At 40.6% G+C, this 22933-nt stretch overlaps 1 protein-coding gene and 1 non-coding gene across 2 annotated transcripts in view; one reads left to right on the top strand and one right to left on the bottom strand.

Moving 5' to 3' along the window:
• LOC133408366 (cadherin-22-like) overlaps positions 1–22933 on the top strand; it is a 79933-nt gene that overhangs the window by 19400 nt on the left and 37600 nt on the right. Inside the window, exons 3-7 of the mRNA XM_061687173.1 lie at positions 1308–1427; positions 5367–5534; positions 7116–7297; positions 7954–8210; positions 10289–10425. Coding sequence (XP_061543157.1) covers positions 1308–1427; positions 5367–5534; positions 7116–7297; positions 7954–8210; positions 10289–10425 — 864 coding nt within the window. The remainder of the gene's footprint in view (positions 1–1307; positions 1428–5366; positions 5535–7115; positions 7298–7953; positions 8211–10288; positions 10426–22933) is intronic.
• On the bottom strand, positions 911–983 carry trnar-ccu (transfer RNA arginine (anticodon CCU)). Its single transcript has one exon. It is a non-coding gene; the product is annotated as a tRNA-Arg (tRNA).

Below are 22933 nucleotides of genomic sequence, written 5' to 3'. Positions count from 1 at the left end.
GGGAAAAAAACTACTCTTCGTTACCTCACAATAACTTGCGTGACATTTGGCTCAATTGCACTTTATGAAACCAGTTTATTTCTTCACATTCTCTTTTTGTTTTGCTATATTTTTATATTTAACAGTGCAGTTTTTAATTCTTTAAAAATGGGGGGGGGGGGGGGGGGGCTGCATCAGATTAATTGGCCAGAATGAATTAAACTCGCAAATCAAGGTATCAATGTATAGGAATAAAAAAAAGATGCAAAAGCCGGCAGCTGATCTGGCTCCTTCCACCCACCACCACCGCAATCAAGTTCGCCTTCGGAGCTTCAGAGGCTGAAGAGTGAACAGCACTCTGACACTCGCCGCTAATTAGCACCATTAGCATACAGCCATTCGGCGGCTGAGCTGTAGCGCGACAGGGCTCCGAAAAAGGCTACAGCGGTGACCTTTGGTGGACACCACCAGCTGTCAGTAATTACCCACACTGACAGAGACAATGGGTGACTCTTTGTCCTTGAGGAGTCTTATCCTCCCCCTTTTAAATTTTTTTTTGTGTGGATTTATTCCCAAAACAAAAACATATGCATTATTAAGCGGTATTGTTTCTCAGCCTGTGTTAAAGAACCTTGAAATTACGACGGCCTCGGGCTGAGCTTTCGCTAAACCGTGACTAAACGATTTGATGTAACACTGCATGTAAATAATGATTCGTAATAATGTCGCTGCAAAAAGCACTGGTAGTGTAACAGCACATGCAGTGCTGCCTTAGCGTGTGTTCGATTCCTGGCCAATGCCGGTCCCAAGCCTGGAACAAAAAATGTATGGCTTGTGTTGGGAAGGGTATCCGGTGTAAAAACGTTGCCAAAAAAAAGAGGATGTAATTCTTTGTCATTGTAAAAGCTACAACAAATTGAAGAAAGACAACCACCCCAGATGGGACTTGAACCCACAATCCCTGGCTTAGGAGGCCAGTGCCTTATCCATTAGGCCACTGGGGCTAATACAACTTGGGTTGGTGTAAATGTCTTACCACCAGGCCGTTTGGATTTCTACGGATTTCGTTTTGACTATAGGTTGATATTGACTTTATGTTCTCAAAGTGAGGAGCTGCGCTTGTGCTGATGAGAAAACAATTTGGAGCAAGGCAGCCGAGCGGCCAACAATCATTTTAATCATCAGCAAATGTTTCTGGATAGTGATGAAACACGCTACTTCTGTGCCTTGTAGCCCTTAAAAATCACATTAACGCGGAGAGTCTAATCGTAACCTTTGAAGAAACTTTCTGTCCAAGGTGAAACTGACTGAAATGGTTCATTTGACAGGAACGTCTGTTCTCAACATCACAGCGTCGGACGCCGACGACCCGTCTTACGGCAGCAGTGCAAGAGTTGTCTACAGCGTCCTGGATGGAGAAAAGTTCTTCACCGTGGGCAGACACACAGGTCAGTAATGATGCCGTGTATACCTGAAACCACCTCAAGATCAGCGGCTGCAATTCCCTCAACCAATCACTTTTTGTGGCTAAAAACATAAAAGCAATTGACCAAAACAAGTCACCCTTTAAAGTTTCACCCAATGACTTTCATTCATTCGAGTAAACAAGTTGAATATCATTGATTTCTTGCCCAGGAGCCATTAACAAGCCAGTGCAAAGCATCATGGGAGCTGGGTAGCTCACAAGTCACAGCCACTCTGTGAAGTAGCAACGGTTTCTCGGTGGCGACAATACCATCTAAGGCTCTTATTCCACGTGGGTATTACCGTTGAGGAAAAAAATAAGAAGCATAGATCAAGAATAACTGTAGTATACTGATTGTATGGACATTTTCCAGAAGAGACTGCTGCATGTGAGGAGATAAAAATTTGTTTGTTTTTAGACTTGGTGAAATAGCATGCGGGTCGTCAACCGAGGCTATTCCTACATGCAACTGTTAACAAATTATATGTCACGATCACTTTGTCTCCTTTAAGTGCCGCTCACCCCTGCCGGCGGCTCTGTCAAAATTCTCCTCTTCCGTGCATGCAACACAAGAAAAGTAATACTTCTGCTGTTTCCCACTGTTTATTACCATAATAGAAAATATTGGCCACAGCATTGAATTATAGTTGTTGTACTGACAGTCAAAAAAAAAAAAAAAAGATAACTAAACAATTAAATGTACAGTTACCCTTTAAGATTGTTTTATATATATATATATATATATATATATATATATATATATATGTATGTTTAAGCCGATAGTTTATCAGAGTTTATGATCCATGCATTGACTTATTTGACATTAAAGTCAGCATGATTGGTAGCATTGTGTCAATTTTCCAAGGTTGTCCAACACCTGGTTTATGAAAAATAGGTATCTGCCCTTGTTGTGATGTATATTAAACACATTTATAAAAATGAAATCAAACAGTGATGGTTATCAATATCAGATGTGGGTGTAACAAGATATACTACTATATATACTACTCCTACTACAATGATCATTTTCATCCTGAAAATGTCTCATGTTGTGGTATTTAATTAGCAACACTGTCAACCAACGGCCTGGCGTAATTACACTTGACTGATAACTGTAATGTTATCAGTCAATTTTAGACAAAGCGATTAAAATGATTTGTGCAAGTACTGTAGTCTTGCAATCACAATATAGTCTACTCCTAAAAAATTCTTCTGCAAAGATTAAGCTTAGTAAATATTGATTGATCGTTTAAAATCAGGCCGATTCCGTGGAATTGCTTGTTTATTAATTACCCGTTAAGGCAATTGATACGAAATAGTAGGTTATTTCAATCCTTGCAGCTAACCCAAAGTTATTGAATAACATTTTTGCTCGACTTGTGCAAATGTGTCGAACAATAGAAAATATGACCTCACCAGTTTTGTCAAAATCCACCAGATCTAGATTTTCAATATCAAGAATATCCCCAGGTCCTCGCAGGTTCCCTTATTTCCCTAAAGGTTTAGGTGTTGTAGGAACATAACAAGCTGACCGCCTGGAGTAGCTTAGCATTGGCGGCGGCGGCTTGGAGTGTGCCCCGTCCCTCCTCAGGGGAAAGCACTAAAGTTTTAATGATTCCCTTTTCGACCTCCACCGGTTTGATTTGGCCAACCTGAGCGCCTGGATGATAAATGGTTCTGCCTCGGTGGGACCGTTCCCTCAACTGGATGGTTCATTCCATTCGTCTGTCTCGCGACCTCAGTTCTCTCCGCCCGACCCTCTTTGCATTTCATTGTCGCTACGGTGGGCCTAATAGGTGCGAGTGAAGGAGGGCAAAACGAAGATTGCGCAAGCCACTACATTAATATCGATCAAGCGGTCCTTGGTTTAAGACTGAGTTCCATTCCTACAGGGGTGGCGTAACCAGAACTCAGAGTACTAGAAGTCTATCGGTATACTAGGCTAACACAGTAGTAAAGTCTTAATTACAGTAAATATTTTTATGAAAAACGCTTTTTATAGCAATCCATTACGGTAGTAACTGAGTCTGTGCCTTCTTGTGCCACATGACAACGTATTCTTACGCCGCTGCACAAACCTCGAAATGTCGTATGTTGGTGCCATCGTAAAGCAAGGACCCACTGTTCTCGATTGACTTGATACAGAAGACACGTCAGGGCAGCCAAAGAGCCTCAAATGTCTCATGAGTCGTATGTTGGACACCCCTTGCTTTCACCTGCAGTATTTTAAACAGTATGCAATCTTAAATATTGAGTAGGTGATTTTCCAAACCCAAGTCAGACTCCCATTTCCTTTGTCTCATGAGCGGAAAGGGAGAAGAACAAAAAAAAAATGATTAGAATGTCTTCCGTGCCTTTTAAATTAAATTAATATTATGCATACTGGTGCTTTATTTCACAGTTGGTGTGCGCGGTCACAGCCGGTAAAATTGGGGGAGTATTGCAGCAGCGCAGCACGCATTGAGATGTAGCTCACACATTGCTAAACTGACTGCTTCCATGAATAAAAGCCTCATCTACATGAAGCCTCCCCATTATGTTGATCAGGGCTTCAACTTCGATCCCGTCCAGATTTCGAGGCATCCCTTCTGGCATTTGATGAATTTGGGGGGGAGGGGGGGCACATGTCATCTCCTTAACTGCATCGCTGCATGTATTGCATTTGTGGCTGCTCATAGGACACGGTCAAGGGCTAACTGTGACTCGAATCATTGAGTTGCATTCCCAACATAGCGCGGCGGCCCTTGGGGAGCGAGACGGCACTAATCCAGGGAAATGCATCAATAGATTCTGATGTGGATAATCCCCAGGCGAGGAGAGGAATTAGATTACGAGTGCAAAGTAAAGCAGCTAGACACTCATGCTGTAAACCCAGCAAGGAGAAGGTCTCTTTTCTACCAAGAAGGACAATGCGCTTGCTTCTTCAGCTCCAAGAGTTCAAATTTGACTTTTTTTTTTTTTTTTTTTTTTTACAGAAGTTTAAAATTGGATGGAAATGAGAAAAGTATGAAGGACAAGAACAATCCTTAAAGCCTGGTACACACGTTTTACCTTTAGATTTAATACAATTACAGTGATCATGGATGGGCCAAACTCAGAAAGGATTTGCATAAATATTGAACAGGTTTAACTTTTACGAATGTCTGCCCCGACCGTTTACTGAGCAGATTGGCGAGGAAAAGTCACTCTTAACACACCCCAAACCACAGGAAAATTACGTCAAATGTGATAATCTGACCTTTCTTGGTTTAGGGTCAGAAGGATGTTGTGCTTCGTGAAATAGAGCATAACGATCATCTGGACAAAGTTGAGCTTTCGTAGATGTCATTTAACTTAAGAAACAGGCCCATGTTTTTTCCTCGTCCCTGGTTAGATTTGACACACAAATTCCCGTGTTGTCAACTTGAAAAATAGTCCATTTGTACAATTGTATGCTGCTAAATTCTTATGAGAACATGTTCCAAAATTTCCTTCGAGATCAACAAAGTAGCTCCATAACCTCACCTGTTGCACTACTATGACGTTCCATAAAAACATCGCCTGCCTGCGTTTATGCTTCCTAATGTGCATGATAATGCTCAAGCTGAGGTTTTATCACCTTCTCAGTGTCCCTTAATTTCTCTTTGGAAATCCATTCCTTTTTTAAAAGGAGTTTGGCTCAGACCATTCTTCCCACATTCTTGTGACATACGTTAGAGCTTTTCATACAGCTGTGTCATAAACTGATGTACAGTATGCACACACTGTACTCCATAATGCACTGCTTGCCTGGTGTTGACATTTGTAGCAGTGGGGGGAGTCATATTAGCATAAAGTAGTAGTAAGTAGTAGCGTTTCCATTCGACTCCAACTTCCTCTCTCTCTCTTTTGCCTTTTTTTTTTTTTTTTTTTTCCTTCTCTCTGCCCATCCGGCAATCATTAGGGATCATAATGACAGCCGTGGCAGATCTGGACCGCGAGACGCAGGATCGTTACGAGCTCGTCGTCAAGGCAACCGACATGGCAGGACAAATGGGCGGTCTCTCCGGCTCCACCACAGTGACCATCGTGATCACGGACGTTAATGACAACCCGCCACGCTTCCCGCAGAGTGAGCTTCCGACACGTTCTCCGACTGACTGAGCTAAAGAAAGACATTCAAAGTCCAAAATGATCTCACTGTGAAAATGTGACATATTTCTGAGCAATGTGACTCGAAAACGTTATGGTACTCTTACCTAGTGTGACGATATTTTTGGTTTTCAAAAAGGTGGAATATGTCCCAATTTTCTTCTTTTCATGATAATCTTTTCATTAAACCAAACAATAATAATCACAATTAAAGCTGCGACTAGTGATGAACAAGACACTGATTAAGCAATTTCTTTTTTTTTTTTGTAGCAATACAGGTGCAGTCATGCTAAAAAGCATGAATTACAGTCAATTGTTCATTATTCCACATTGTTGCAGAGAATGTTAAAAGAAAATTCATGGTTGATTAGTTTCCTGTGATCTTTGAGTGATTCATGTCATATAATCAACTTCACAATCATTAATTTGGCTTTCACAAATAGGTCAAGGTTTGCACCCCCTTTTTCATAGTGAGCATCAAACACTGAAACAATGCTCGCCCACATTAGATATTGTTTTTTTGTGTGTTTTTTTTGTATTTTCGTTATTTCTTTCCCCCCCAACTTTTCAGGGAACATCAATTATGGGGCGTCGCGTTTGGTACCCCTAAAATACACTCATTTTCACCAGGATAGCGGGCATGTTGAGTCCTGTAGGCAATTAATACGTCCAAAGAATATAAATAAAGATAACGATTCCACCTGTCGTCGCTGATGGTGTTGTGGTACACCCGCCTGCCTTTGGTGCGGGCAGCGGGGGTTAAATTTATCTGTTATAGCAAACAATGTGTAGTGACTGAAATACTGAAAAAGCAGACAGTTCTATTGATGAGCTTTGCCAATACGGCAGCCGCTCTCGGCTGCTTTATTTTAATTTAGCTTCCACAGTCAAGTTAAATATCCCTTTAGCACCAAACAAATGCTCCTGAAAGTAGCGAATCCACCTGTTTTTGTACACCGCAGCTCCAATATAGGACAAAATATATCACCTAACAAAGAGAAACAGTACCTCCTTTTTTCGGCTCGAAGACAACCGTGACCGCTAACAGACAAATGCTACTGCTAACAGACTAATCATTCTTTTTTTTTTTTTCTTCTTTCTTTTACTTCTGTTCCAGCTCGAAGAGCAGATTCTTTCTGGCGTGGATTGAACTTGATATGCCTCATATGTCTTTTCTTATTTCTGTATTCATAACTTTTACATCTCGCCATATCGTGTTTGTGCAGTCGAAGGGCTAAACCTCGCAAGGGTAATGATTTCACCGCTCCGATAGACGCGGAATTTAGTCCGTCATGATAAAAAGGGGAAAACGTGAGCCGAGTGTGGGTAACGAAATTCAGTGTTTTCTCATAATTCCTCTCTTCTAAACTGTTTTGTCTTGACAGATTTTATGAGTGTTGTGACATTTTAAACCTGTTCCAATACATCCAATGAAACATTACTACAGGTAGTCCGTGCAGTGTATGTCCTGAATGAACTGCTACAAACAATGTCCTTTGCAATTGAATCCCTTTGTTCCTTATTGTTGTAATGTGTTCCTCCTTTTTGTTACGTCCGCTAGAGATGTACCAGTTCACGGTGTCGGAAGGCGCGGCGGTGGGGACGCCGGTGGGACGCGTCATCGCCACGGACGCAGACATGGGGGAGAACACGGACATGAGCTACCTGATCCAGGAAGGGGGGGAGCTCTTCAAGGTGACCACCGACGCCATGAGCCAAGAAGCTGTCGTCTCTATCAAGAAGGTACGTGAAAAAAAAAAAAAAAAGAGTACAACGACCCCTCCCAATTCGCCCCACCCCAAATCGCGAGTAACTGTTGCCCCTCAAAATGGGTTAGAATTGCCTATAGATGCTACAAGATGGCAGAAAGCACTCTTTATGTTGAAATGAAACGCTTCACTTCAATTCAACATAGTTCCTTAGCATTAAGATGCCAGAAGATGGTGATAAAGCAGTAGTGTTATTGGTTTGAATGTTTGAAGTGACCAACGGAATAAAACCAAAGTAAAGTAAAACCAAGTTAAATTGAATTAAAATGAAGTTGAAATAAAAATAAATTGTGTATGTGTATATATGTGGAGTTTGAGCCACATGTAAATGACATCTTTCGAGTGTTTGACTTTTAGAACATTCCATTCTAATGCGCCATACCACTACCTTTTTTCTACAAACTTGCCCAGAAAATGTGGATGATATCGTCCTCGCTCTATTTAGGCTGATACAATATTCTTTGTTGGAAATATGCAGAATTACAGAATTGACTTATTTGTTGTTGCTTTCCTTAATAATAAAGTGACAGCAGCCTGAATTAGTTTGGGCAACAACTTCTTACAGAGGGTGTCTGACAGCCAGAACTGAGACAAAACATATCTTTTTTATTTTTCCTTTTTTCACCCCAGCCACTGGACTTTGAGAGCAAGCGCACCCACAACGTAGTGGTTGAGGCTGTAAACAAGCATGTGGACCCTCGCTTTGTGGACCTGGGCTCCTTCCGGGACCAGACCATAGTCCGCGTCAGCGTGTCGGACGTGGACGAGCCGCCGCTCTTTCAGCCTGCGGATGGCGCCGTCATGGAGGTGCAGGAGGACGCCAAAGTGGGAGCGCTGGTCGGCGTCGTCACTGCTCGAGACCCCGATGTGAAAAATAAACCGGTCAGGTATGAATAGTGGGCTGCTTGGTGTACAGTGGTTCGTGTGCCCTGCAATTGTCTGGCAAGTCATTCTTTGCCATTCTTCCAACAGGTATATTTTTGTGAACTGCCGAGTCATGTAGGTTAAAATCAGGTGGCCATTGAACTGCGAAATATGTCGATCGAAACATAAAATATTGTCGATGCCTTAAGACAATAATTGCGTTTAGACATACAGTATGCAATTGTAAATGTCACTTAACACGATTTTAGCATTTAGATGTGGCTACCTAACATGTTCTGTGTAGGAATGCCTCTTTACAGTACCAAATATGCCTGAGACTACTCAGGCCTATAATTGTGTTTGGTGTAATTTGACTAAATAAGCTTCATTTGATGTACTTTTGGTGTATTAAGTGTATGCAAGAAAATAAAAGAGAAAAGGTCAGCACTGACGTCAGTATGCATCGCAAAGGGGATCCCCGCTGCTGAATATGACGACAATACGGTAAAAGCAACTCAATTGTTCTGTCTTCCTTCGGGCTTAACCGCTGCAAATACAATTTTTATTGGAACCAAATTGATGTCATGAAAAATGGGCTTAAAAAGACCCATAATTCACCAGCAGGGTAGCATACACAGGCAGCTGATTTCATCTCAAACCGTACAATGGATAGCGCTTCGTCGTCTGTCTCTTTTTGTTTTCTCCGCTATGATCGCGGTGCATGATAAGAGACAATATCGCCGAGTAATCTCCTGTACCAAGGTCTTGGGTTTACGCATCCTCGGAAGAGCAATTGCTGGCGCCACGGGCGGGGGGAAGTAGATAAGGGCTAAGACAGTGTCGCTGACGGGGTGTAACGCTGACACTTGCGGGGCCTGTGCAAATTACCTCCATTAAAAATGCATGAGGCTCCCAGGTTCCAGGTGTAATAAAGTACAACACACTGGCAGCGTTGTCGTTCACAGGCAGCCGGGAGCTACGAGGCTGTGTGAGTGTGTGCTACATGTGCGCCTGTGTGTTTATGTGTGCGCATGAGCAAATGAATGGGTGACAAAGTGGATGGGAGGAGGGGGGACGCTGGCCAAAAGCCACCAACTGGGCTAAATTGGCAAGCTCATGGCCTCTGGTGCTTCAGTAACACACACACTCTTTAAGACCTGCATATTAATGCAGCCTGAGCAACGAGTTTTAGTTAACGGGAAAAGAAACACACAGTGGCAGAATTTATTGCAATGGTGCTTTGCCACAAGCTTCAAATGACTGCAGCTAAAAGCATCGCACATATTCCAGCAGGTAAATCAAACAGCTGGCAGACACCTGCACCTGTCAAAAGATGATCCCGGATAGACAACAAGTATGGAAAAAGAGAGTCCTGTCACATTTTAGGAACATAAATCCTTATTTATGGATGGGGGGTAGGCGCACGTCGGTCAAGTTCACAGTTTTGTGTTTCAGCTCAGCGGATTAGAAGAAATACGCTTTCATCCAAAGGAACAAGAGATTTATATAAGGAAAGGATTGTTGTTTCTGCACTGCGAATCCACAAAATAGATATTCAGTTTTAGGCAAAAACGAGAAAAAGTTTTGTTGGGTTGGTTGCAAGAAAAGTTATTGTTAGTGTAGCGCTTCACATAGCTGACTTTTCGGCTTGGCAGCTTCAGCACCTGTCATGACTTCAGACCTGTCAAATTGACTCAGAGAAATAATACAAACATAAAAAAAAAAAAAGGAAAAAAAAAGACCATACGTCCCTGGACAGCGAAAATGATGTCTTCTAAATTTGACACACCACAAACAAGGGTTTTGTTAACAACATTGCAAGCTAGCTAACTGCACATCGCAATTGCACCGGATAACCGCTGATGCAAACGAAGGCGCTCAAGTTCTTTCTTGGTGGAGGAAGGGGGGGACTCGCGACGGGGCCGAGGTGCATTACTGGGACCCGTTTTAGCTACTGAAAGGGTGAAAAACAATTTCACACTATAGCTACACAATTGATTACTTCAAAGTTCTCAGTCTTTGAACAGGTTTTCAGCTATTATCTTCAAACATGTACAACGTATATAGAAACAAAGAAACAAATTGTGTTTGTTTGCTACAGGTTTTCCATCGATCGCAGCACAGACCAGGACATGATTTTCCACATACAACCTGACTCGGGCGCCATCACGCTGGACAAGATTTTGGACCGTGAGACAGCAGGCTGGCACAATATCACCGTGATGGCAGTGGAAGCAGGTACGCTTCCTCGGGCTCCTTTCACAATATTTGCATCCCATGACATATGGCTGGGACATTACATTTATATTCATATCGATGTGGGATGGGGGTGTTGAAGTCAGCTTTGAAAGTAGAATCATATGCGCAACGGAGGAGGAACACCAGCGGTGCGCAAGGGGAAGCCAGGGAAGCACAACCAAAGTGTGAAATTTGACAACACCTGAGACTGTTAAAAACAAATGTCACTGCCCTGCTGCGACGAGCCTTACAGTGCAGTACTGTATGTCTATGGCTTAGAAGTGGAGAAAGATGGTCGTAAACAATGTTGACTCAATGTTGACAATGTTGAATTTGGCATGAATCAGTGGGCGTGTCACCACCGACATTTGAATTAGTCAATCGCCCAGTTGCCTTAATTCAACCTTTGTGGATTACTTTACCTGGGTAACTTAAAAATATACACAGACATGAAGAAACAACTATTTGTAGAAAGAAGATTGGTGTTTTTTCCTTTTATTATTGATATTGTGACAGTAAGTAAAAAAATTTACTTGAGCATCAAAGAGGCTATTACCATCTACATTCCGTCAGTATTGCCTAAGACCTTTTTGAATATTTTTGGAAAGCAACAAATTCAACAAACAAGAGTCCAGTTGCCTCAATTTAACATTTGCGGATTACCATGACCTGGATCTACACAGACATACGACGAAAGACACGATTTTGAAAAGGGCAGGACAATGTAAATAAAACTTGCTGTCTTTTCTCTACACCCCAATTCCATTCTATTTTGTGTTTTTAATTAAGTCGACGCAAAAGCAGTGTAACAGAGTCAAGAGCAAATCATTCAACTGCATCTTTAAATAAATGCACTCTGCTGGTCTCATCAAAACTGCAAATTGAAGCAAATAATACTGTCTGAAAGTTAGAATTGCTGCGATGATTGGCACGTCTCGTCCGCTCGTCATTGACACTTGCAGACTCCCACTCGAACCGATGGCGAGTAACAGGCAGTCTCGAAATGTCTCCATCATTCCAGGATATACTAAAGCTCTTTAACAAACCAATAGAAAGATTACCTTTATTCGCTAATAGCTTTGGTGTGATTGTACTAAAGAGAAAATTCTGATTTGGAAAGTAATCCTTCCAGTGGAACTTCGAAGGCTGACCACAATCAGATTTTCCCATAGTAAAACATTTGTACAAGTAACTTTCAAGTAGAACATAAAGACAAAATGTCTTCTCAAGCTTAACCTTGATGAAAATGCCGGGGAGGGGAGTGTTGCCGCTTATCATTCCTGTCATAGAAGAAGTTCAGTAATGGTCCATAACTTTGAAGAATAATCAGGTGTCTCGTCACATAAAAGACTAAACGTAAGCTCATTTTGCATTCTTCGATTATTATTATTTTTTAATTATTATTATTATTGACTTGGCTGGGCATAAATGGACCCTTTAGATGCTCACAACATATGCTGTATTACATTTTTTTTAATGTGAAGCGGTTCAATTGCTCTGGGTTTTTTTTCAACTTTAAATGTGTATTTTTCTTGAAGATTTTGGTCAAATAATGATTATTCCAATAATCAATGGCAGCACACTATGACGACTCAATAAGACACTTTGCGTTGTAACTCACAAAGCAATTTGGTGTCTTCTTTGCTTTTCCTTCTCTGTATTTAAAATTTCATCCCATTTTAATGCTAATTGAATTCATTTTTCAGCCATATAAACACATGCCTGCATTCGTTTGATAAAACATCTGTACATGGAAACGTTCGTTCATGAAAGCATCAGGACAGACGGTGTCAAATTTGACATTTTTTCTTGGTCGTTGCCGCCGAGCTTACAAATTCTTCTTTGTTCTCGATTTTTTTCCTTCCTATTTAAGCCTCTCTGCTCATAAAGGAAACATATGCATTAAAAAAAAAACAAATAAAAACAAAACAAAAAAACAGAGGATCAATAATTATGTCACACTTGCCCGCAACCTCGTCAGCCAACCACCAGGGGACGAACGTATGGTTAAGGCTTCATTAAGGGCATCGCGCCCCGTTAAGGGCACCGCGCCCCGTGGCCAACTTCAAAATCAAAGCTTAAAGTGGCATTGATGTCCAATGTAGTACTATATGAAGCTTTTATTTTAAGGTTTTCCCTCTCAGCACGTCGGCGGAGTGGCGGCATGTCACGCTAAGACACTATTAGCGATCGTTGTAGCAGCTGCCTTGACTTCAACTTTTCAGCTGGCCTGACCGTAATGAAATCACAACTGTAGAGTTCTTTGCAGTTTGTGACCGTGCACGACTGACCAATGGTCTGCCAGAATAACGGCGATGTACCCGGCCTGGACAGTTCACTATATTGACGGGGAATTTTCAAATGAAAAGTCAGTGCTTCCAGCTTAATGTTATTGCGTTTGACACATTAACTGTATTTGCTTCCATTAAGCTGCAATTCAAGATTGCACTTTGTAATAGCACATTTATTCAGCTAGCCCTTGGCAATGTTGATTTTTTTTTTTTTCTGGGGTACGTTTTTTAAAATTATTATTGTCTATCATTGATTCTTAGTTAAAGAATCATTTTGAATTGAACAGTGTTACATATTGTTTGTTGAAAAGTAGTGCAATAAAAATAAAGACGAGGAATAATCGTGATTAATGCTCGTCATTACAGTATTGATCAAAATAATCGGGATTACTATTTTGGCCATAATCGTGCATCGCTACTTGACACCGTAGCGTTTGTCTGGCTGAAATGAACCGGTTTGAGCGGTTGACCCTGTCTCACGCATTTTTGGAATCAGAAATATATTCAAAGATTTACTTGGTTGTTTAATTCAACACTCAGTGGGTTGACAGCCACTCGCAACACCAAACTACTGCATACAAGTCGCTAAAAAATCTGTTTTCCATAAAATGCCTCCATTAAGGCTGCAGATCCCACGGGGGTCAACTTGTCCGAGGACTTCGTTAAAACTGGAGCCACGCAACACGACCTTTAATTACGCCGTACGTCCTTTAGCCACCTTTGAACTATTGTATCGCCGTTATTGGACAAGTGACAAGAGCTTTGCGACCGCGGTCGGCTGTCTGAGCCCCGGGATTAACCCGGACTACGAAAGTGCAAGATGCACACTAAATGTCAGCGGGCACACAAGTGCATTACCGTGAGCTCGTTATACTCGGACTAACACAAATGTACTCCATCTTCACATTCATCCAATTAAAAGTTCTCCTAGCCTAACCCTTATTTTTAACACTTTCCCTAACACATCAGGCTAAGTTAGACTGACATATAATTTTCTGATAGCAAGTATGATATCACGTCGCTGAAATGTTTTTTTTTTCTTCTCACCCAGACAGGTTGGTTCACCCTGAGGATAGATAGATAGATACAGGTGTGGTTGGAAAGTCTTTATCTCTTGCAGTGTTGAAGGGAAACGTAGATTCAGTGCAGCCTAAATTGTCTGTCTGGCAAATAAATGTGCACAGTTTGATTTTTATAGCATCAAAACATGATTCAGCTTTAAATATCTGATACGCATAAGCACTGTGTGTTAGTGTATGTGTGTCATCAAAATACTATATGAGAGTAAATAACAAAACAGCATGTGTCCCAAGCACATAGCCCTGAAATGGAAAATCAAAAAACACACTTATAAAACTTTTCTTGCACCAACTTTTGAATTAAAAAAAAGACATCTCCTATACACAGTGTATGCATTTTCCATATTGATAAATATGATTTATTTTGTGCATGTACATCGTTTGCATTTATCATCATATGAGTGTTGACATAAAATTGATATTTACACATGTGAATAATTCAGTGTTCAATTCAGTTCAATTTAATTAGAATAGCTAGAAGAGACCTTGCTGTTTCAACACAGAGTTGAACAACTTTACAGGCATGTTTGTTTTTCCTGAAAATGTTGGTCAAATTTCAAATTGCACACCTTTAAATGGCATTTGATGTTTTTTTTTTTTTTTTTTTTTTTTTTTTAGTCACACATTACTTCTCAAGGAGAGGAACAATAATGTCACTCTCTAGGTGACAGTCATTGTTCCCATTGTAATTTGTATTCCCACAAATCCCCTTTTTTTTTTTTTTTTTTTCCAAATACTGGATGTCACGGAAGAACAAGGAGAAAAATCAGCGAGTGCTTGTGCCGCAAAGGTTACCCGCGTGCCTTAATGCTTCACAACTTGTCCCCGTGACAAATTCAATCAAGAGGTCATGGCTGCGGGATGAAATAGACAATTCTCCGCTGTGATGCTCTTGGAAAGGCCAGCAAGGACTCAATCATGTTGTACTCTTCCACTCTGACAACAAGTTAGTCTCTAATAGAGATGTCTGGAAGGTGGGAAAAGAAAAGTACTCTTGACACACACTCCAAAAATGATACGTGACCAGTCCAGTTGAGACTTGTATGGATCAGTTATGTGACATTTGTGTGTTCATACTGTGCACAGTGGTAGATTGCTGTGATGCAATGGGGAAAATGTCATGCCCAAATTCTGTGTTGTATGAACATAGTACCCCTTTTGTGGAAATCAGCAGTGTTTTTGTTGTAAGATTTCCTTTCACGAGGTAAAAAAAAAAAAAAGAAACTGTTGGTGTCCAAGTGACCAATTGGAAGGTTCGCAATCCTCCACTTTGGTACAGTTGCAGTTGAGGATTTGCTGAATGCATTCACTGGCATTTTTTCCACACTGTCTAATTTAGACAAAATTTAGCCCATGATAAAAAATAAATAAATTCTCAGACACAGAAACAGTCGCAGTGTTGCTGACACTGGAATTGAATCCCCTGAGGTCTTGCCGAGCAGTAGACACCAAGATTCTTCATCACATATATTCCTGATTTAGTTTGGCGAAACACACCTTTAAAACACCAAACATGTTAACAAGAAGAGAAGTAAGAGGATGTCAGGAGATACATTCTTGTTCCCTGTTGTTCAATCTTGATAGCGAGAAAAGGATTTTACACCTAGTTCTTGTCTGAAAAATGTCATGGAACGAGAGGTTTTTTTTTTTTTCTTTAGTCTCGCTTCTGTTCAGGCATTCATAGAACTGGGTAGCATAGTGTTTGTGCAAATGTTCTGCCGTTGTTCGAAATGGCAAAGTTTGTATTATAATTTTGTTCCTTCTTGGTATGAGAAAGGAACTTTGCTGTGGTGTTTTTATTTGTCATGGATGTTTTTCTTTTTCCCAGTTATTACACCTATGTCAAAGCAGTAAAAGTAAGGGCCCCACTTGGCGCTTCATTGTGTACAAGGGGTCTTTGGTAAAATATTTATGACGTCAAGTGTTTTTCAAATAAGTAGTCACTATAATTAAGGCTTTACTAAAGCATTAGAGTAGCTTAGTAAAAGAATATGGCATGTTCCAAGTTTGACGCCACAGGTACAGAACTAAACCAAGGACCCTGTATGAACAAAAGTATTGGGACACATGGTTATTACAGTGGACCCCAAAGCAAAAATCCATCAGAAATGGATGTCCACCCAAAAAGGGATGTGATTGCCAACAGCTATCACGAGATGGCAGCAAATCACTTTTTTTTCTATTAGATAAGGCTATGGCTTGACAAAATTGCTTGCCACAAAGATGCCACCAGATGGAGCTAAAACAATATTTTTATATTCGACATGGGTTGGACCTGAGCAGGAATTTGCCAGTGCCGAACCTGTGGTCTTAGCCGACCGAGAGAGGGGTGAGGTTGACCCTCTCAGTTCTGGCTCATTCAGGTACAATTAACGTGTAGTGTATCCACCGGATGCGTTTCATGCGACAGAATATTTGCGTATTCAACTAAATACGCACAGATTTAAGTAAGTCTGTGAGTAAATTGATCATCATTATTTAAGGATATTGTTTTGAGAGTTGCTTAATGTAAAATAGCGATGGTCGAAATGTAAAACCTTCAATTTTCTAATTGGTTGATTTCACCTTGACAAATAGCATTGTGCAAGAATTATTTTCTTTTCTTTTAAAAAAAGTTCTTTTTTTCAGGAGGTTTTGCGTTTCGGCCATTGATAATAAATAAAAGTCGGGAAACACTGCTCTGCAGACCAGATGTGCGTCCACCCGTCCGAGTAATGTATGAAATTTTTTTTTGTTCTTTCTCCAAAGTTGTGTCAGAATAATTTAGCGCCACTGTGCAGCACAGTGAGTCCCAGGAACATGCACAACAGCTGGTGAGTGCCACAAAAGATGCCACCAATCTTCACAACACAATCTCTTTCTTCCTCTTGTCCATCAGCAGACACATTTAGAACAGCACCACTTGGTCCACATGAATGAATCTGTCTCACTTGATAGCTTCCCCTTCCTCTTCCGCCACAGAGAGGCGGCTTGAGCTGGATAAGGATGGGAAATTTCTTCCATTGTTTCATCTGTTTTCAATTCTGGAAATTGAAATGTATAATGTGTAACATGGGATGATTACTGCTTTTCACTGTGGCTCAACAGGGACAGGGACATAATGAGGAGACGAAATTAGCAGAACAGAAATGATATCTCGTGACGGCGCAGCTCTTCCCGTCGTTGTGTTCTCGTTCCCGCTCCGTCAGAATGCGGAGCCATTTAAAAAATTTGTTTTTTTTAAAAAGGCTGCATTGATGTGAGGATTATACTATTAGCAGCGACCAGTGTTCTCATCAGCTGCCGGGACACTACTGGGCCCGATGCTGTTTGTGCAGAGATTGCACCAGAGAGCTGCACAATGTCGCTACGATGTCCATTATATTTTTCGCACAGCTACTGCGTCCCATGCAAGAGCTGTAGCCATAATGCTACATTTACAACAAAATATATATTATGGCTCTGTTACTGTGCTATTTTTATGATGATGATGATGATGATGATTATTGCGGTTTGCAGTGTTGCAGAACTACACTATATCTTACTGAAAGCTGAGATGAGCGGTTATGTTTTGTTAGTTAGGTAGAGCTGTAGGTAGTTAGCAAGGTGATAGGTGGGTGGGTAGAGAATTAGTTAGATTGTAAGCCATTCAATTAGCTTCGCAGTTAGCTTATTGTCGAGTTAGTGAGTTAGATTGTTAGTTTGTCCATCCGTCCGTCCATGTGTTTGTTCGTCTGTTAAGTAGGTAGAAAAGTAGGTAGCACTTTAGCCAGTTGATGTGTGAGGAAGGTTGTTAGGTGGGTGGGTGGGTGTGGTTATAAATTTAGATAGCTAGGTGTTGGATTTATCTCACCAAACATTATAATGAATAAACACAAAAGGAATGAAGACGTTGGTCATTTTACTCATGAGGAGGGCGCATGGGAGATTGTTCAGGTTACAGCCTCTCAACACGCTCTAAACAATCTCCCCCGTCGCTCCTACATTTATTTGAAAAGAGGAGAGTTCTACAAGACATAATATTCTAAGCATTAAGACACAACACAAAACATAGGACCAGCCGACACCTGTCCCGTCCCCGACCACATCCGATCACGTCCTTGGTCAAGGCGCCCTTCCATCAAATGTTGCTGAGTCATCTTCTTGAAGGCGAGACATCTTTCTATCTAAATATTGTCCATAATACTAATGCAAGCTACTAATGCAAAATACTAATGCAAGCTAAGCAAATAAATGATAACTACTAAGATATATCTAACATTTCCCTCCTGTTTATCATGTATTTGCACAAATTCTCATATCATCTTACAGTCACTTCATTTCGATTTTTAACTGTAGAATCATTTTTATGAAACAAATACATTTACACCCAGAGTAGATTTGTCATACATGAATGTTATAGTTTAAACATCGTAATCATCTGGATCAGGAAACAAATCAGTTAAAGCATAATCATCATCATCATCATTATCATCATCATTATCTTTATTATCAAACAGTAATGGATACATCAGCTCCATACGGTTCTCCATGGGGGTTATGGCTGTGGTGATTAATCTACTGATTAAAGCTCGAATGCATGGGATACAACAACATCCACAAAATGTCAGAATGGCTGCAAAAACAGCAATTGATATCAATATTGGTGAAATTAGGGTTTTATATTTACCAAAAACGTCCATCCAGCTGTCCCACAAAGAAGTGTCCTACCCCAGAGTGGCTCTTCATCTTGTGATTGAGGGTCCGTAGACCATCGATGGCTCTGGTCAAGCTGCCATCCGCAGCAGTATTGTTTGGAATGTATGTACAACATTGTTCTCCAAACATACCACAAACACCTCCCTCTCTTGCGAGGAGCATGTCGACAGCTATGCGATTCTGGAACGTCATTAAAGAGGTAGCCTTGAGCTGCTCATGTACAGCTTCCAACCCACTCTGAGTCCAATTTCCTAATCTCTGTACATTGAAGTGGATGTAGTTTATCCTATCAACATTTTTATTAATCGTACACCACCAGCATATGAAAGACTCAAATCCTCCTGCAACTTGGTCAGCCAATTTGTATTGATTTGGAACCCCACGAGGAACACCTATGGCGTCGATGTACGTCGGATTATTTTGCCCCTGCCAGGACAAATCTCTTTTTTGTCTATGTTCTAGATCAGACAAAAACATTGGTGCCCTTTTCATTAAATCTTGAACAGGGATAGGGTATACTGACACATGCAATATCAAAGTGACAATAGCACACAATCCAGATATATCTTTAGGTAATCTATCAAACAGTCTATCATCTCCGCACCACCACCAGATGTCGCTCCGTGATACTGGCATAAAATTTGGTCCGACTTTTAAGGTTACTTTACACTGTGTGTCATTCAGTGGTCCTAATTTTTTGCCTTTACTAATCATGTTTATACAAGTGAAATTATTTGGTGCTACTAGAGTAGAAAACATCGGTTTGTTTTTATCTGCTTCTGTTACGGGATATATACGATCCCATGATTTACATCCCTTAGTTGGTACAGTAGCGTTCATTAATGGAATAATACAATTTTGTGATAATTGTGCCGGAACTATTCGCAACAAAGGCCTTGGACCCATGCAAACCACACAATCTTTTTTTGCTACATTTGCTGCTTGTTCCACCAATAGTAACCAATTGTTATTTTGTCCTGAAACTCCTGTGACTACAAGGAACCAATCATCAGTAGTTATTTTGTTAACCATTAACATGTGTCCACCTTTCTTTGAAGTTTTTAATGGCATTTCTGGTTTAACGCGGTTCCCATAACACAATGCTACTTGGAAGTGGGGATCTTTTCCCGCAGTATATGCCCACAAACTCACCATCAAACACATTGGGTGACTCGACTTGTATGTCAATATTAAATTATGGGTCGTTTTGCTTAAGTTAAACTTCTTTCTATGTTCTTTTGCTGCTTTTAATGACCAATTGGACCAATCATAACCTGTTTCACCAATGAGGTATTCCCATCCAAAGCCTATAGATGCATACCAGTCATATTTATCTCCCCAATTCTGCCCATTCTCTTGAGCTTCATTGGTGAGAGCCGCATATGGAATTATGATTAAAGTATCTTGATTTCGGGGGGCACAAAATATTAACCTGTTTTGCCGCATTTGGAAGCTATTCCCACAGTTCTGATCATCAACTGTACTCCTTTTGGTACGAGTTAATGATTCAACATTTTTTTTTATTGGGTTGGTCATATTGGTCCAGTTGGTAGGTAATTTCCTATCTAAAAAATGCGTTGTATCGTTTAGTGTGGGACTTCCCACGTACCACATAAACAAAACCAACACTATAGTAACCAAAGTTGCTGCGTAACAGCTTATCGAATCTCGTAACCAACGTGGGTGTGCCATTCTGCTGAGTTCTCACTAAACGGGTTGGTGTCTTTTTTCTTCACTGACCAGCAAGCGTTTTCAGAATCTACACATCTGCTCCCGCTCCGTTATCAGACTTTTGCTCACCTTCCCTATTTGAGTACTCAGCTGAAATGACTCTTTTACAGTGTGTTAAATGAACCCACGTGTTTCTTTCTGCTATTTTTTATTGTCCCATTCATTCTTTCCACGAGACCTGCACTCTGAGGGTGGTGGTAAGCACAATGGTTTTTCAAATTGATGTGGAACATGGTTCCTATTTTATTGATTATTTGATTTACAAAATGAGTCCCATTATCACTGTAAATGGTTTCAGGTATGCCATATTTTGGAATGATGTCTTTACATAGTGCTTTTGCCACCGTCAGAGCATCAGGTGATTTTGTTGAGAATAATTCGATCCATTTAGAAAATGCATCTATGATAACCAAACAGTATTTCTTTCCTTCACTTTGATTTAATTCTATATAATCCATGTGAATGCGTTGGAAGGGGTATGTAGGCACTGGAAATTGACCTCTAGTAGGTCGTAATTGCCCTTGAGGATTATGTCGTGCACAGATCATGCATGCTCTACAATAATTCTTTGCATATAAATTGAAACCATAGGTTGTAAAGTGTCGATGTATCTGTGCCACCATCCCTCCTGTTGAGACATGTGACACACCATGGCTCAATATAGCAGCCCATTTGAATAGGTTCTTTGGAAGTATTTGTTTCCCTTCTGTGCTAATATAAATATCATTTTGTAGCCTTGAACCTCGTTTTTCCCAATAATTGCGTTCTTGTTGTGGACTCTGTTGTTGCATATCTTTTAGTGTTTGGTCATCTAAGGTCTGTTGCTCAATATTTTTTATTAAACCCAAAAATGGTTTATAGGCTGCCTTTTTCGCGGTTTTGTCCGCAAATGCATTCCCTCGAGAAATTTTGTCAGTGCCAGATGTATGTGCAACACATTTGCAAATTGCCACTTTTCGTGGATGCTGCACTGCCTGTAACAATTGTTTAAGTAATTCAGCATGCGTTACTGGTTTCCCTGTTGATGTAATCATTCCTCTGTTATCCCAATATTGTGCAAAAACATGAACTGTGGAATACGCATATTGGCTATCAGTATAGATTGTAACATCCTTGTTTATCATCATTTTGCATGCTTCGGTTAATGCTACTAATTCAGCAGCTTGGGCAGAGTAGTGTGACGGTAGCGACTCAGCTTTTAGCACAACAGTATCAGTTACTACTGCGTAACCTGTTTTTATCTTTCCTAGTTCATTTTTTTTCGAAGAACCATCTACATACAGAACCTGTCCATTATTCAAAGGTTGATCTTTCAAATCATTTCTACATTTAGCAGTTTTTTCAGCCAATTCCTGACAATCATGCTGCGTGCCCTCATCAGGTAAGGGTATTAGTGTGGCTGGATTTAAGGTTGTGCATCGCTCAACAGTCAAATGTGGTTGTGACAGCAAGATGGCCATGCAAGATAAATGTCTTGCAGGTGATAAAAACGCCATATTGGTTTGCAATAGGAGAGCAGACACTGTATGTGGCACTTTAAGAGTTAATGGATGAAATAACACAATTGTGGAGCTGCTCTCTATTGCCATTGAAGCTGCCACAACTGCTCTGACACAATGCGGTAATGCACACGTCACGTTGTCTAGTCTAGTTGAAAAATAAGCTATTGGTCTCAGCTTATCACCGTATTGTTGTGTAAGTACGGAGGTCATGTAATAGTGTTTACAATCTACCATCTGAATGAATGGTTTATCATAATCCGGAAGGGCCAGCGCAGTACTGGACACCAAATGTTGTTTAATGTCACAGAAGGCCTTTTCTGCCTCTGTATTCCATTGAACAGGTGATGTCATTTTAAGGTCTGCTTCATACATCAATTTTGACAATGGTGCAATAATTTCTGCATAGTTTGGAATCCATGCTCTACAATAATTTGTCAGGCCTAAAAATGACATCATATGTTTCTTTGTTTGCGGTTTAGGGGCTTTTAAAACTATAGTTTTTCTGTCTTCTAATATAGTCCTTCCTCCTACACTCAGATTATGTCCTAGATATTTGACTTGCTTTTTACACCATTGCAATTTATTTTTGTTTACTTTATGTCCCTCCTCTGCTAGATGATGCAGTAAGGCTAATGAATCTTTGATGCATGTCTCTCCATCTGGAGATGCCAAAAGCACATCATCGACATATAATAAGATTTGGCTCCCTCCTGGGGGAGTGAATGTAGACATGCTTGTTGTCATTATTTGTGAATAAATTGTTGGACTTTCACAGTAACCTTGTGGTAATCTAGTAAATGTATATTTCTTTCCCTCAAATGTGAATGCAAACCAAAATTGACTGTTCTCTTCTATTGGTATAGAAAAGAAAGCATTGCTTATATCCACTACTGTAAACACAGTAGCGTCTGCTCTTAATGAATTTAACAATGTGTGTGGATCTGGTACACATGCTGCTCTCTGTATCACTGCAGAATTTACAGCTTGCAAATCTTGTACCATCCTCCAACCGACTGAAGGTGGGGCCTTTTTCACGGGAAAAATTGGTGTGTTACATGGTGAATCTGGACACGCCACTATAACTCCTGCTTTAATTAGTGCTTCAATTACCGGTTTGATTCCTTCATGTGCATCCGGTTTTAATGGATATTGACGAATCCCTGGCCTATATTCCGTTTTTGGTCTAATTTGTACTGGTAAAGCCCCTTTAATAAGGCCTACATCGAAT

This window comes from Phycodurus eques, chromosome 10 (genome assembly GCF_024500275.1).
Source record: "Phycodurus eques isolate BA_2022a chromosome 10, UOR_Pequ_1.1, whole genome shotgun sequence".
In the NCBI taxonomy this organism is placed as follows: Eukaryota; Metazoa; Chordata; class Actinopteri; order Syngnathiformes; family Syngnathidae; genus Phycodurus; species Phycodurus eques.
Note: the sequence above shows the minus strand (reverse complement) of the source record. Positions and strands in the feature narration are given on the sequence as shown.